The 15,424-nt window shown below is 51.3% G+C and overlaps 1 protein-coding gene across 5 annotated transcripts in view; it reads left to right on the top strand.

Moving 5' to 3' along the window:
* Positions 1 to 15,424, top strand: part of LOC146427470 (protein CEPU-1) — a 347,801-nt gene that overhangs the window by 326,987 nt on the left and 5,390 nt on the right. For all 5 annotated transcript variants that reach the window (XM_085081651.1, XM_085081654.1, XM_085081650.1 and 2 more), the window contains 3 exons: positions 12,540 to 12,674; positions 13,333 to 13,453; positions 14,996 to 15,147. In XM_085081651.1, coding sequence (XP_084937777.1) covers positions 12,540 to 12,674; positions 13,333 to 13,453; positions 14,996 to 15,147 — 408 coding nt within the window. The remainder of the gene's footprint in view (positions 1 to 12,539; positions 12,675 to 13,332; positions 13,454 to 14,995; positions 15,148 to 15,424) is intronic.

Here is a 15,424-nt window from a genome sequence, read left to right on the forward strand (position 1 = left end):
TGAGCCTGTCGAGTGCCAGCAGCTTCTCCATCAGCTCCAATGGGAGAGGAATCTGGCCCAGTGGAAGCCAGAATCTGGTGGAATAACGTCATGGGCTCCAGGTTGTGCTTTCCCCAAGGAATGACTAAAACTCAGTTAGTGTGACATGTGGGAAGCTTCTTTTAGCATTTCCCTTCCTGACGCACCCTGGTTCCTCCTGCTTTTCCAAAGCAATGGGAGATTATGTACTTTTAGGAGTATAAAAGTGATATTTTTGATTCCCTGCATGGTGGGAATGAACTCTTGGAGCTGATTTTGCACATTTGGCATAGCTACCTTTAAAATATGCATCATGGTACAAAAATAACAAGACCCCTTCCAGCTACAAATGAGGCAATGTCTTTCCCTTAAGAAAAGGGGGAAAAAAACCCTCTTGGATTCAAGATATTCCCTATATGCAGCTTTGCAATGTCACATTTTCCCTGTTTGCCAGAGGCAGAGCAGGCTCTGCTCCTCATTGCAGCTTGGGGAAGCAGCTTCCTGCTGCCCTCATAGGGGGCAAAAGCAGGAAATCCTGCCTGCACCTCCAGATTTTATCCTTTGTCTTTATCCCTCTGGTTCCTGGCCACCTTTCCCATGAAAGTGAGACCCACTGAGGAGTTGCAAATATCCTGATCCATGCTCTGCATGGCATAAACCTCAGAAAGAATGGGATATGTTAATATTTCTTTGGCATGGTGGGACAAAGCAGACAAAACCCAACACACCAGCAGTGTCAGCTTGTTGGATTTTCCATCTCTTCTTTACTGCTGAACACAGCTCCCTCCTTCCCTGATAAATGCATGGCTTTGTGTCACTCCCTTCCTGGGACTCTCCTTTCATTCAGCTGGCCTGGGGAAGAGCAAGGGATGGGAGTGTCTGAGATTCCAGAGATCTCCACACAAATTAAAACCTTTTATCAGCCCCTAATAGCTGTGCAAACTAATTATATTTGGGCCAAACTTTGCCAGTGACTCCCCTGAGGTATTATTATAAAAATCTGAGCTGTGGAAATGCGTCCCCATTCTGTCAACACCAGGTCGCTCCAGCTTTAGAAAACTCTGCTCTGGCTCCTTTTAGCTCCCGTGATGTGCTTTGCATAAGCTGCTGCTGTTGTTTTCGGGAAGGAGAGAGCCTGGCTGGGCTGTGTCACACGTGGCCCAGGTCTGCTGAGCCAAGGACAGGGCTGTGTGCAGGGGAATTGCACTGAAATATTTATTTGCACAAGCTCTGCTGGCCTGGCTATTTTTGTGGCCATCAACGTGGCTTTGGGGCTGTGGGTACACAAGTAATTCCATCCCTGGAGACATGGGGTGTGGTGATGAGGGGTAGGAAGGATGCTGGAGAGGTGGGGATGCTCACACCCCAGCAGGGAGGAGATGGGAATGAGCAGCACCAGCAGGAAGCACATGAGGGCTGTACATGGATGGTTTTCCCAGTGCTGGTGCCTTGCTGGGGGGTTCCTGGTGGTGTTGGAGCTGATTTCCACCCAAATTTGTTCTTTCTTTTTCCTGGCATCACCTTTTGCACTCTGTTCCTTGCCTTATAACCTTGTTCCCAAGCTTGCACAGGGCAGGGCACCAAAGATACCCTCCATGTTCCCCCCAGCCCCACTGTCCATAGATGGAAGCAGCACAAGGAAATGCTTTGAGCCAAACTTCCCAATGGGAAGGAGGTTTTTGCCCTGTGCCACCATTCCCCCTCCATCCTCGTGCTCTTCCTGGGGCGCAGATTGCCGGCTAATGGGGCGGAGCTACTGCGAGCACTCTCCATTAATGGAGCAGAATATAAACAGAATAAAGCCTTCATTTCCCGGGCTGTGATTTCATTATTAATATACTTTACAGTTCACAGGTTGTTCATTTGCTTCCATGTTTTCTCAGCTGGTGTAATCTGCTGCGCGGAGTGAGAAGAGTCATAAAATTTCCATTTCCAGTTGAATGTGCGTCCAATTCGCCGTGAAATGTTTCTCTCTGTCGTGAATATTAAGTGCCCGAGGAGTCAGTAGCCCCGGGATTAGGCAGGGCAGGTTGCCAGCCCCTCTCTGTGTCCCAGGGGTGCGGGACAGAAGTGGGTGTAGAGAGGGAAAGGTGATAAGGCAAAGTGTAGGGACTGAGGGAAGCATCATGTGGTGGAAGGAGGAAGAGGGAAAAGAGGAGGAGAGAGAGAAAGTGAGGACAGAGGGAAAGGGAGGAAATGGAGTGAGTGGCAAGGTGGCTTCAGGGAGGGATGTGGTGGGCGAAGGATGCTCTGACAGGACTGACCTACATCACCTCCTTGTTTCCCTGTCCCGTGACCTTGGCACTTGTCAGGGAAGATGTTGTGCCAGTGTTTGCCGCAGTTTGTAAATCAGTTGTTGATGTCTGTGCTCGGTCACTGCCATGGGCCTCAGGGCTGTGCCCTTCCCCTGGCCTGAATAAGGGTAGAAAAGGAGTCTCCTTGTCTCTGGTGAGGCTGAGAAATGCTGCTGTGCTTGTAAGGGCAAGGAGCTGGAACGTGCTGGCGAGCCAGAGCGGCTCAGCTGCCCCGTGCTGAGCTGGAGAAGAGCAATGAGCAGCCACGGAGCTGTAGCACCATCACAGACACAGAAAAAAGGGCTTTTTACATTAATTCAGGGAGAAAAAAAATGCGTTCAGCTCATGTTTAACAGCCACCAGGAAATTTGTTTTGTATTTAGGGTATTTAATGGCTTGTAACCAAGCAGTGGCTTTCTGGGGCAGGGCAGCAGGAATTTGGGTTGTTGGGGCAGGTGGTCATGCCCCGAGGCTGGGAAGGTGGCAGGACCAGCAGTGCCATGGAGGGATGCCCACAGCTGCAGTGCCACTGGCAGTGGGCACATCTGGCAGCACATCTGGCACATTGCTGTAGCTGGAGGTGGTGAGGGATGTGTGCCCCACTTACCCTCTCTCCAGTCTCACAATCACAGTGCAGGATGTGGTGTCAGGATGTGGGGAAAGGGGACAAAAAGGCAAATCATGGTGGCATGCCCAGGCTCTGGGGGTAACTCGGGCACTGCCAGGAGCTGATGGCACTGTTTCCTTCCGACGCTGCTGAAATTGCTTCAGCCACAGCATTCCTCACTGCAGGGGAAAAAAATGCCTCTTCCTTTCCCATCTTCCCTCGGTTGAGTCAAGATAATAATAGTCTTTTTCTGATCCCCTGAACTTTCCCATCTGCTTGGTAAAACAATGGCAATTCTTTTTCCTCCTGGCCTCTCTCTCTGTCTTCCTCTCTTTTATTTTTATTCTCCTACAGTATAATTTAAAGCCAGAGCAATGCTGTAGCCCATGGGTTTTTCCCCTTCCTGTGACACACTGCTGTTATTTAAAATGGCTTTTCCCTTGCAGAGCAATGCCTCTTGCTGCCCTCTCGGCTCCTGTAGCAGGGCCAGTACCTACAGAGGCCTGAGGAGGGGATAATGGGCTCCAAAAAGGGGGCTCAGCCCAGTTTCCTGTCCCCCACTCTCAGCCACCCAGAATCATCCATACCTGAAATTCCTGTCCCAACCTCCCCATGCCTCCTCCCCAAGCTCAGGGCATCCTCACCACCCCCCAAGAGCCCCAAACCCATCCAACTCATCACCCCTGCATTTCCCTGGCTTCTCTCAATAAGCCACAATATTGCGAGTGATCCTGCAGAGATGGAGACATCAGTGCCATAAAACACGAGGGACAGAGCAAGGCCACTGGGCTGGAAAATAGCGTGTCTGAAAAAATAAAGACGGGATAAAGATGATGGAGAGGCGACAGCGAGTCTCCCCCTGCCATGATTCAGATGGCTCTGGGGGGGTGAAGAGTGGTCAGGGGGTCCCAGGGGAAAAGGAGGGATGGGAATTTGCAGAAAATTGTGGCAGCAACAGAGTCCAGGCTTGCCATGAGCTGCCTGCAGGGATATGCGTGGAGAAGGGAAAGTTTCCCAGATCCCCATGACTTCTTGCCAGCACTGGGGATGGATTTAGCCGGCACTTGATGCTTATTTTTTTACTCTAATGCCATTATGCCACTTGCTTCCCATCTGAGGGATATTTCCCTAATGCGGCTGAAATACAGCTTAACCGAGGTTACAGCCATTTAACGCTTTGCATTGCAATTGCTTCTTAAGAGCTTGTCCTGCGGAGAAAGCCTTGGGGTTTAAATTTCCAGCCGGAGGGACCCTTCGGTCCTGGCTGCCAGCAGCTCTTTTTCACACAAATCCAGAGGAAAGCAGGGTGCCTTGAGTTTGGCAGGGCTTGGGAATGCTTTCTCCTGCTCAGCAATGTGGTTGCATGGAGTGGTTGGGAAGGGATGTGGTGGATCTCCCTTCCCGTGGAATTTTTTGGGGTTTTTTGCAAGGCACCTGCAGGTAGCAGGCAGGGACAACCTCAGTTCTTGGTGCTTCTCTCCTCGCCAAGCCCTGTGCACCACAGCTTCTTGTAGAGCCAGCGAGGAAGCTGCCAGAAATGGGATGAGCTCCAGAGGAGCCAAGTTGCGACAGGATTTAATGGAGGAGCAGCGTTCCCACAAACAGGATGCCTGTTTGAGCGATTTTCTCCAGCAGCATCTGTCGCTCTCCAACATCTTGGTACCATTGCAGCAAATTATTTAGCCACTACCCACTGTACCCCATCTGTTAGGCAGCCCCTCCACATGGATGGGGCCCTACTTCCCACCTTTCCAGAGAAACTCACCGGCAAAGGCTGAGCGCCAAACAACAGGACAAATTAAATCAAAAGCACAGCTTCGGCACCCAGGGGGAAAATGCACATCAGCTTTGACTTATTGCATGGCGCACGCTTACAAGAGAGAAGCAGCGGCTTTTGTCACTGCAAGGGGCCATGAAAAATGAATTAGGGCCGCTGCTGGGAGAGGGCACGCAGGAGAATCTTTCATTCCAGCAACGCTGTCCTCTCTCACCTTGGAAGCAGCTACGGGGGAAAAATCACAGGGAGGAAGGAGGAGTAAGGAAAGGAAGGAGAGAGGACTTTGTGTTGGGCATCTCATTGGATGCCCTGGGCTGTGGGAGAGAGCATGGGAGGAAGAGTGGTGCCCAGAGCAGCACTGGTGTTCGAGCAGGAGCACAGAGCTCCTGGGAGATGCTGTCTCTTCAGGAACTCTCCGGGAAGGGATTGGCTCTGTGGGAGCCTCAACATTGATTTTCATGTACCTTTTGCATTTGTTTCTGCAAGGAGGCAGAAAAGCTCCTCGGGAAGTGGCTCCATGCCAGTCACAGCCTCTGCCGAGAATCAGTCCCTCCCAGTGTCACCATAAGGGTCACCCTTGCCTTTCCAGGGCTAAGGAGGAAGGGTCCGGCTCATGCTGTGGATAATAGGTGGGTTTCATTAAGAACAGCGGCCCTCTAACAAGCCCTGCACCCATCTTTGCCACAGATCTGACACCACTTAAGCCCTTTGTGAGCTGTAGCCATTGCTAATTTGTTCTAACAGGGTGGCACATGCCCTCTGGACCTTTTTCCTGGGGTTCAGTGTCCTTACCAGCACCCCAGGAGGAGGCAGGGGCTGGGAGAGGCTGAAGACAGCCGCTGCCACTTTGCTGAGCCTTGAGCTGCCTCTGAGCTCTCCCTCGCACCGAAATAAAAGGGCTCATTCTTTATTCGACTCATTTACTCCTGAGTTAGAGCCTCGTTCAAGGGTGGTTGGTCCCCGAGTTGTTTTGTTTTGTTTCTTTAAATATTAATTTCCATAATCCATTTATTTCCCAAGGAACTACTTCTCGCAAACAAAAGGTTTAATGCTCCTCTTTTATTCCCGGTAACAAATAAGTTGTCTGAGACGTGCAAACATCCTGGCAGCAGCGAGCTGTGCGCCGGCTGACGCCACAAACCGCGCTAAGGATGCGCAGGGATGGGGGAGACGCATCCCTGAGGGATCACGGGGGCCACAGCAGCATCTCCCTGGAGATGTGAGCCCAGAGGGGGAGGGCAGCAAGCCTGGCTAGCACCGGGAAGCCCCCAGAACCCGGGATTCCAATCTTTTGCGTGGAGGCGTCTCTGACATGCCTTTTTGAGATGGAAGATTTGAGAGCCGAAGGCCAGGAAGCACAATAGAAGATAGACTGCTTGTACCTCATTGTCTGGAGAATAGATGGGCTGCAGGCTCCCGGAGAATAGGAGCTGCCACTCAGGTGGCTTTAATAGAACAGGCGGCAGATAGATTTCAATAAAAGAAATGAGTATAAATATTGTTAGTGGAGAATAGAGGGAAAGTGAAAAAGATCTTGTTTAACGAGTCACAGTGGGAAACTTTCAAGGACTTTTAAGCTAAAAACTCTTCACAATAGGGCTATAATGGACAGCTCAGGCGACTCGGCTGTGCTGCATAACATTGGTGGGGTGAGCAGAGTGGGCAGATGTCCCCAGAACACCATGGGGAAGAGCATGGCAGGGAATTGGAGACTGGTTTGGGTTGGAAGGGACCTTGAAGACCATCTTGTTCCAATGCACTGCCATGGACAGGGTCACCTTCCACTATACCAGGTTGCTCAGGGCCTCTGTGCCTTGCTTTGGCTGTCTCTGGAGTTGATGCCAATATGTTGACCATATGTGACCACCATGTGAGTGACCAGGAGATGTGGTGGCATCTGGAAGGTCTCTGCAGGTCACATGTTGTGGTGATTAGTGAGATGTGTTTCATGTGCCCACTTAATAGTTAAATATCAGAGCTGTTGTATGAGATGTGAGCCCCAAGGGTGATCTCAGGGATGCACTGAGCAAATGGAGCCACAAACGTGGGTCCTGTCGCAGTTCTAGCTCTGTGTTGAGCAAGAATTTAAAGAAAATATCTTTGCTGGCAGCCAAGAGTGGAGGTTTGGCTGCAGAGCTGCTGCCTTTGTGACGGCATCCCATTGGAATGTGCCTGCCAAAATCCCCATGGTCCTGACCCTGTGGGCACAGGCAGGAGGAGATGGGACCTTCAGAAATAGTCACCTGTGCTCATGTCAGCACAAAATCATGCCTGGGAGGGTCCTCCATCACATCCTGAGGCAAAACTCAAGGCACAATCAGCTCACCTATGCCCCAAAGAGCTGGAAGGGGGAGAGAAGGTGCAGCACTGCATGGCCACATGCAAGGAGAGGCTTCCACTGCTCCAGGGGGGAGGAGACACTGATACCAGTGCAGGAAAAGGACTTTATGTCGATGGCCACCTCTCCATCACAGCCTGTGAGGAGCAAAACTGGCTGTGAGAGTTCCCCCAAATCCAATGTAATAAAGGGTCCAAGTAAGGAAAACATGATGTTTTCCCTTTGTTTGGTGACACCAGGCACAACTAGTGATGTCACCACCCCTGGGGTGTGAGGATGAGGAGGAACTCCACACTGCAGCAGTGGAGGGAGCTCCTGCCAAGCTCCCACATCCCTGAGCGCCGCGCAGTGCCAGGCAGCGACTGCTCCATCCCCTGGGGCTTCGCACAACATCAGGCCATGGAAACACATTAATTAACATGGAAAAGCATGTCAGAGGGAAGATTTCCTTCCTTGTCATCGAGAAACTTCAAAAACAGGGTGGCTTGGCCTTGTGTAAGCACGACACAGACTCTGATATGCTACATGCCCGTTTCTGGGGTGACAGTCCTTCTGAAGGCTTGTGAGCATGAAGAACAGGAGATTTGTACCCTGTACCTCATGTAGGTGTGCTTCCTAAAGGGATTGCTCATCTAAAGGGGTCACAGATGGAAATGGGCTGGAGCCTGTGGTTCAGGGATGCAATATTCACAAGAGGAAGACAGGAGTTTGTCTGGGTCGATAGGGTAATCTTAAAAAAAATCATTTTTTTAATGATTGCATTGGATGGGTTCCAGCAGGTTAATTACCCCTAATCTTTGTCTGCTGGAGCATGGCACCATTAAGCTGGCAAGGGGGAGTTGAAAAGAGGGGGTGCAGGGAGGGGAGGCTGCCCTAGCTGGGGTCATTCACCTGATCAGACAAAAATGGGAAAGGGAATTTCATAAATGCCTGAACTTTGTTCCTTATGTGTTAATTGAGCCATCAGGAGAGGGTAATACTGGTTAATAAGAGGTGAAGCTGTACAGCCCCCAGTTTGGCTGGGGTGTGTACTGAAGTCAGCCTTAGCTCTTGCTTACCCACATACCTGGGGCTCTGTCATGCCTCCTTTGGGAGGATTTGGGGTGATTTCAGGTGATTCCTTCCCCCACATCCTTCCCCATCTGCTCTGATTTTACTAAATCCCTCATCCTGCACTTTCCCTCTCGCTGCCGCATGAAGGAGAGGTGAAGCAGGTCTCGGATGCCAGCAATTCTCTTATTACCTTTGTGTGTTTTATTTATTTACCATAAACTGTTATAGGATGGCCATCAGCACCGCATTGGGGTGACGTTTGAAATATATGGCTCTCGGGTTTAGTGCGTCACTCGGAGCCGGGAGTCTGCACGATGTTAATTTTTATTGCCAGAAGTAGCCATAAATTGATAGTTGAGAATTGCTGTAGGGACTGTAATTAACTAGTTACTATTTCACCTCCAAAAGGAGCAATGTTTCACGCTCTTACTTTTACTTATCTGGAATCAGCTGCTGTCAACATCTGCTGAAGCCCGTATAAAGATTTATAGACCTTGGAGGTAAATATTGACTAATGGGCAGCTTGGCTTAATGTTCACCTTGAAGGACAATAAATTGTGCTATTGATTGAAGTGAGATGTCAATATCTGCATTGTTGTAAACATTTTAATAAAATTATCTCCATAAAATATTCTCTTTCTTTGGCTGATCCTGGCTAGTGGGATCAGTGCCTGGAAAATGCAGCAGCACGGTGTAGTGGGCAGGGCAGTGCTTTGGGATCAGTGGACTTTGGTCACCCAGAGACCAAACCTGTTTTGGGACCATTGCTGAGGTTTTGTCTTTGGGATTTAGAGGTGGAAGTGTTGCAGCCCTGGGTGGCTGGGCTGGCTCAGCTTGATCTGAGGTGCAGGGAGTTGGTATGGACACAGGGAAGAGCTTCAAGGAAGCTTTTTCAATGGCATCACAGGCAGCCTTCAGCCAGGGAAAGCTGTGAGTGGTGTCCTAGAGACCTGAACATGGCTGCAACAGTGAGCCAGGGGACAGTGGCATGTAATTAATTTGGGAACATGTGTTCGCTTTCTGGTGAGTTATTATCTTGTCAGAGGCTCAATGGAAGCAAATGGGGAGGAGGAGTCAGAAGGGAGATGAGTCGGGATGGGAAAACGAGGAGAAGCGAGGGAAGGAGAAAGGCATGGAGGGAGGAATAGGGATGCAGGAGGCATCTGCCCACACCTCATTGCATCCATGCCGTGTGGGACCCCAAGCACAGCCTGGCCATCTGTTGGGTTTGCTTTGGTGCTCTGTGCCACACCAGGACCTTCCCTTTGTGACTCCTCCACTGCTTTGACAACCAGGCTTCCCTTCCCTGAGGCTTTTGAAGAGATCTGCAGAGCAGGTCCTAAGCAGTGTGTGGTGGTCTGTGCACAGCCTCCTGCTCGCTGAGCACAAGGATTCAGGCTCTGCTTTTCCATCTTCCTGGCTCACACGGGGTTAGTTCATCATCCTTGGCTGATGAGCAAGGATTACACTTGTGCCTCGTCCGTGGCAGTTCCATTTCTGGCCTGTGTTATATTATTAGTATTAATAATAATAATGATGGGTGCTGGCTGTGCTGGTTTTCTAGCTCCTGAGGAGATGAGAGAGCTCTCCATTAATTCCTGCAATATTTCAGCTCCTAATTGTGCTCAAGCAGAGACAGCCTTGAAAGTTCCCACCATCAGTTCAGGCAGAGAAGGACTCTGGGAAAGCTCCTGGAGCTGCAGTGTTCTGGCCAAGCCTTATCCTGAGCACCCCCAAGCTCCAGGTGATTCTGCAGAGGGAATCAGCTTTACGGATCCAGTTTTCTACAAAGCCACTTCTATAGGAGAGGACAGGGGGATGGTGTCTTAGTCACCTGGTGTCACCTGCTTCACTGGTGGGCAAAGATCCTTTACGTCACCTAAATCTTTAGGGTGCTGTAGCTGGCACTAAGGAAGCAGGATCTGGCCAGAGCCTCTAGCAGGGATGTATTCCTAAATGCTATTGTCATCTGAGCATGATTTATATCAGGCTGTGCAGGGCAAAAGCAGGAGTCAGCTCCAGCTCAGAGCATCGTGTCTCAGTCTGGGGCAGGCTCTGTTTGGCTGTAGCCAAATTCCCACCAGTGTCAGATCCTGAGTCCCTGAACTTCATGCTCTGCCTCTCCATCAGTCGATTACTTTGCACATATCTGAGACTTCAGTGTGACGCATGCACGGAGGAATCCTTCATCCCCCAATTTCCTGAGCTTTTGCAGGTGGAAATCTGACCCTCACAGTTACTTTAATGAAGTCTTTTGCCAGGGAACAAAATGCACTCAAGCTGCTTTGCTCCCTGATCAAACCAGGGACACAAATTATGGCTTGACTATGGCAAGAGCTAATTCTTGCCGTGTGTGAGCCAACTCCGGAACTTGGGAAAGGGCCTTTGGTTAGTTGGGAAGCACTGTTATCTGAGCCTTTGCACAACCCAGAGTCAGATTTGTGCACGGAGCATCTGAAGGCCACCGGCTGTGTCGTTACTTTATCAGCAGGCAGCGCTGTGCTACAGAGAAGCCGATTCTAGGTCAGCCGCAAAAGGAAATTTTTTTTCCCCCTCTCTCCTTTTTTTTCACAGTGCCGCAGGGCCGCTGGATGTAACGCTGTAATTTGTGTGTCTCCAAAGGATATTGATTTTGGGGTAACGCCTTCATATCTCACCCTTCAGTTGCACTAAGTACTGATGAGCTCAGCGGTTTGCACCGCGAGCCACTCGGGTGGGAATTTCAGCACAGGGCTGAGGACACCGGTGGATGTCAGCAATTCATCAACAGGAAAACTCACTTCACCCCTTTCCAAAGCTCACGGGAAAGTGAGGTTAGGTTCCCAGTTAGGTCAGGCTGGGAAGGTGGGATGTGCTTGGTGTCCTCAGTTCTGGGAGCAGTGGACATGCAAAGTCCCAGGGATGCTGTGTGGAGGTGGCAGCTGCGAGGTCTGGTGCAGGCAGGGAGAGCCAAGGTGCGATTTCATCTCGGCTGAGCATATTTGTGCTAGTTTGAGTTGACAATACAAACACCTGGGACTGCAGCAGCAGGATCCTGGCAGATGCCCGGGGTGCTCACCGTGTCCAGCTGTTCCAGAGCATTACAGGAGCACTGTCAGTGCTGGCTCAGGTCTTTCCACGGTGGGTGGTGGAGTCTGACCTCACTATTCCTGCAGCGCGGGAAGAGATGCCATAAAAGCATCAGCCGGTGGGATGCAGGCAGTGTGTGCCCCACTGGGAGCCTCCCACGTGTGGATTCTGCATTTGTTAGGAGCAGGATGCACACGGTTGGCTGGTCAAGCACAGCGAGTTGTGGCCCATCAGGTCACACCAGCACAGACAGAGATAGCCGGGTGGGAAGTGAGGGCTGGCCAAGCTCACGGCATCCCCCTGGGGACCAGGGACCTGTGCTTGGCCTCTCTGCCATTGGCACTCACTCCCAGAAACAGCTGTCCAGAGCTAATTTATTTCCTAATGCTGCAGCAATGTTAATTTATAAATTACACTGGTAATTCGAGCTATTATTAATTTCAGATGGTGTAGGGCAAGCCTAATTAAAATATGACACCAATTGCCACACATATGTACCAAGGACTACCGTTTAAAATTTATAGGAATATTAAGTGTGACACAGGGCTCGGAGATGCTCTGTGCTGTAATTACAGCATCCTGGCTGCGGGAGATCCAGTGGGGAGATGTAAACAACAGGAAAGGGAGAAGTTTTCCCTGTTTTGGGGGGCTGCAGAAAGTCATTTTTGCTGCTTGTTTAGGGGGAGAACCTTGGGGCTCTTGTGCCCCACCCTACTCCTGACCAGCCAAGCACTGTGTGTTTCCAGGACTCTATCAAAATAAAGAGAGCTCCTGCAAGGAGTGGGGGCTGCAAGATGCCGGAGTGAAGGAAATGCCACTGATTATATCGTTCTGGCTTTGGGTGAAACCAGGAGCTGCACAGCAGCTGGGATGGGGAAGAGGGGGACAAGTGCAACTCCCCCCAGAAATGAGCCTGGAGTGGCACAGGGATGAAGTGTTTGAGCTAAAGGGAGGTGTTGGCACCACCACTAATGGGAGTAGACTTGCTGTGAATTAATTGAAGCTGAAAAATTAGAGAGGGGTGAGCTGGGTGAGCCTGGAGGTACCTCCCAGCAGGAGGGATGTGCTGAGGTGACCTCAGGTCATTTTGCAGGGTGCAGTTTCACCCACTCTGCCCACCCTGAGCACTTCAGGGACATAATCTCCAGCAAGTGATGCTCTCAGTGAGGCCAGAGCTGCCGCAGCAGTGCAGTATTTGCAGAAACCTTTCTGGCAAGGATTTTCTTGGGATGGAGGGGCACAAGAACAAGGGAATTCCAGGCTGGGACTTGCAGGCTGTGTGTCCTAGTGGAGCCTGACATGCTCACAGACGGTGATTAGCTGATGGGCACAGGTTTGTTGTGCCTCCCCATCACTCAGGGCCCTCTGTCTCTGCCTCTGCAGCCGTGGGCTTCATCAGCGAGGATGAGTACCTGGAGATCACAGGGATCACACGGGAGCAGTCAGGAGAGTACGAGTGCAGTGCCTCCAATGATGTCTCAGCGCCTGTCGTCCAGCGAGTCAAAGTCACTGTCAACTGTGAGTACCTGGGGGCCATCAGGGGACAGGGGTGGGGCTGGACAGGGTCACCATGCTGCCCCACAAGGGCCACCATGCTGCCCCACAAGGGTGTGGTACTTGGAAATGAGGCACACAACAAAGACCCCAGAGCGAGACAGGCGGCAGCAGTTTTTCTGAGCAGGTGGCGTTTTGCCCTATTTTCCCCTTCTTTTCGAGCTCCATTTTTTTCCCACCACCACCTCCTCCTCAGCTGTCTCCATCAACCTGGGTTTTCCGCCCATGGAGAGATGCTGTGCTGATAACCTCTGAGGAGAGGAGAGAAGTGAGCAGTAAATAGAACTTTTTTTTCCCGTTAGGAAAAAAGAGAGAAAGAAAGCAGCATATTTCACACCTAGACAGACGTGAACACCCTCCTAAACACCTCTCTGGTCACTCCACTAGCTGGATATGTGGCACCCCTGAGTTGGGGGGCTCTCATTTTTGGAGGAGAATCCCCATGAACCTGAAAATCTCTGAACAGCACCACCAGAGTGTCAGGAGCTGAGCATTGGCTCTGAGATGATTTTGGCTCCTTCCCACATGCAGGGAGAGAAAGGAGATCTTGAGGAGCAAGGGGAAGGGATAGGAATCCCCGAGGCTGCTGGGTGCTGACCCCAAATTTCCCATCTTCCCACAGACCCTCCGTACATCTCGGATGCGAAGAGCACCGGGGTGCCAGTGGGGCAGAAGGGCATCCTGCTGTGTGAAGCCTCTGCTGTCCCCTCTGCTGACTTCCAGTGGTACAAAGATGACAAACGGTAAGAGCCTGGGGGGCACAACAGGGGGGGAGGACACTGATCCCATGTGAGCTGCACCCAGTGCCAGCAGCTTCAGCTCATAACCCTTGGCACAAGGATACTGAGGCAGATCCCCCCAGCAGCAGGTTGTGCTTGTCTAGGGCAAATCCAGGCATTCCAGCAGGCAGCCAGAATCCACAGCTGGAGCTACCACCCCCCAGGATCTGTTCAAAGCTTTATGTTTAACTCATCATGTTTGTGGGAGGAGATTTTCCCAGGACCCTCTTTCAGCCCCCATTGGGACAAAATTGCTGCTGCCTGTGCCTCTGTTTGAAGGTGTCATGGTAAATTCCTGCTTGGGTGAAGCATAACAGCCAAAATGGATATTGGCAGCGCAAATCCAGGCACTTAAGAGTGGATGAAACCTCTGTCATCTCTTTAAACACTTTGGGCAGAAGGCAGCTCTTGGAAAGGCAAAAGAAATGTGGTGTCAGTCAAGAGACAGGGTTTGCTATGCCTCAGAAACAGCCTGTCCTGCTTTGGGGTGAAAATGGACCTTTTAGGTCCACCAGCAACTTTCTGTGTCCTGCCAAAGCAACAGCACAGGGACATGGCTGGGGAATGAGGAGTGGAGCAACATAGCTCAGGGTAGGTCCCACTCTGGAAACAATGCCTTTCTCTGACCCCAGGCAAAGTGGTTTTAACCAATTTTTGCATCGTTTATCCCTGGAAAGCCCAGAGGGGCCATGGTGTGGCCAAACACTGGACAAGCCACAATGGTCACTGACAAGGAGAGATGTTTTAGCCAAAAAGATGCCCCAGAAGCTGGGGGGGAGCCTGGGTCTGCCTGCCTCACCCGGTTTGGGAGGAAAGGAGCAGCAGAGTGTACGAAGCTGCAGATGTTTGTGTGGCAGATGAAAGGCTCTGCTCAGAACTAGGTCAGATCACGAGGGCCTGCAGAGCAGCAGCAGGAATGGGCTCAGCCCGCCTGATCAGCACCCAGCATGGATCAGAATGGGAATCCAGCACTTCCCGGGAGGAATTAGCATGTAAAAGAGCTGCAGGAGCTAAGCAGGATGGGGACACCGGGACAGGGGAGTCCAAGCACTTGGTTAATGCTTCAGCATTTGTGCTGGCTGAGAAGCCTCCCCACCATGGTGGGTGCCCATCAGGGACACACACACACAGGGATGAGGGGAGAGGAAGGTCAAAGAGGGCATCCTGCAGAGCAGGGAGGAATGAACTTTTCCCAGATTCCACCACCTCGGGCATGGGAGCATCCCTCTCTCTGCACAGCATTTGGCAAGTCCCAGCACCACCCAGCACCTCTGCAGCAGCGAGGATGCCTCTGGTCAGCATGGGGATGGTGTGGGCTGGCAGCTGGAGACCCAGAAGAGCAAATCCATCTCCCTTATCTTTCCCACTCCCTTCCCTTCTCCCTGTTCTCCCAAGCTCAATGTCTCCACTTATGGGAACAACCAGGGGATAAGTGGGCATGGAGAACAGCAGGCACTTCTCCTCCTGACTCCACCCCCATAACCTCCCATTCCTCTTTTTTTCCAGGCTGTCTGAAGGACAGAAAGGGCTGAAAGTGGAGAACAAAGCCTTCTTCTCCAGACTGACTTTCTTCAACGTCTCTGAGCAGGACTATGGCAACTACACCTGCGTAGCCTCCAACCAGCTAGGGAACACCAATGCCAGCATGATCCTCTACGGTGAGTAGGGCTGAGGGAATCAGCCAGGAGGGGGAATGGCTTCACAGTGACACCACCGCTGCGAGAGACACGGGAAGGGTCTACCATGTCTTTTGGGGGAGATGTGTATTTGCTGTTGATCCTTTCTGCCCTTGGCAGGTGGGCTGGATGTTGTGGTGAGTCCAGGGAAACTGGGGAGCCTCCAAACCTACCTCCTGATTCAGGTCCTATGTCTCCCACTGTTCAGAGGTGTTTGGCACAGCGTTTGGGGTTTGCTATGAATGCAAAGTTAGGAGTT

This window comes from Lichenostomus cassidix, chromosome 24 (genome assembly GCF_008360975.1).
Source record: "Lichenostomus cassidix isolate B80296 chromosome 24, HeHo_3.0, whole genome shotgun sequence".
Lineage (NCBI taxonomy): Eukaryota > Metazoa > Chordata > Aves > Passeriformes > Meliphagidae > Lichenostomus > Lichenostomus cassidix.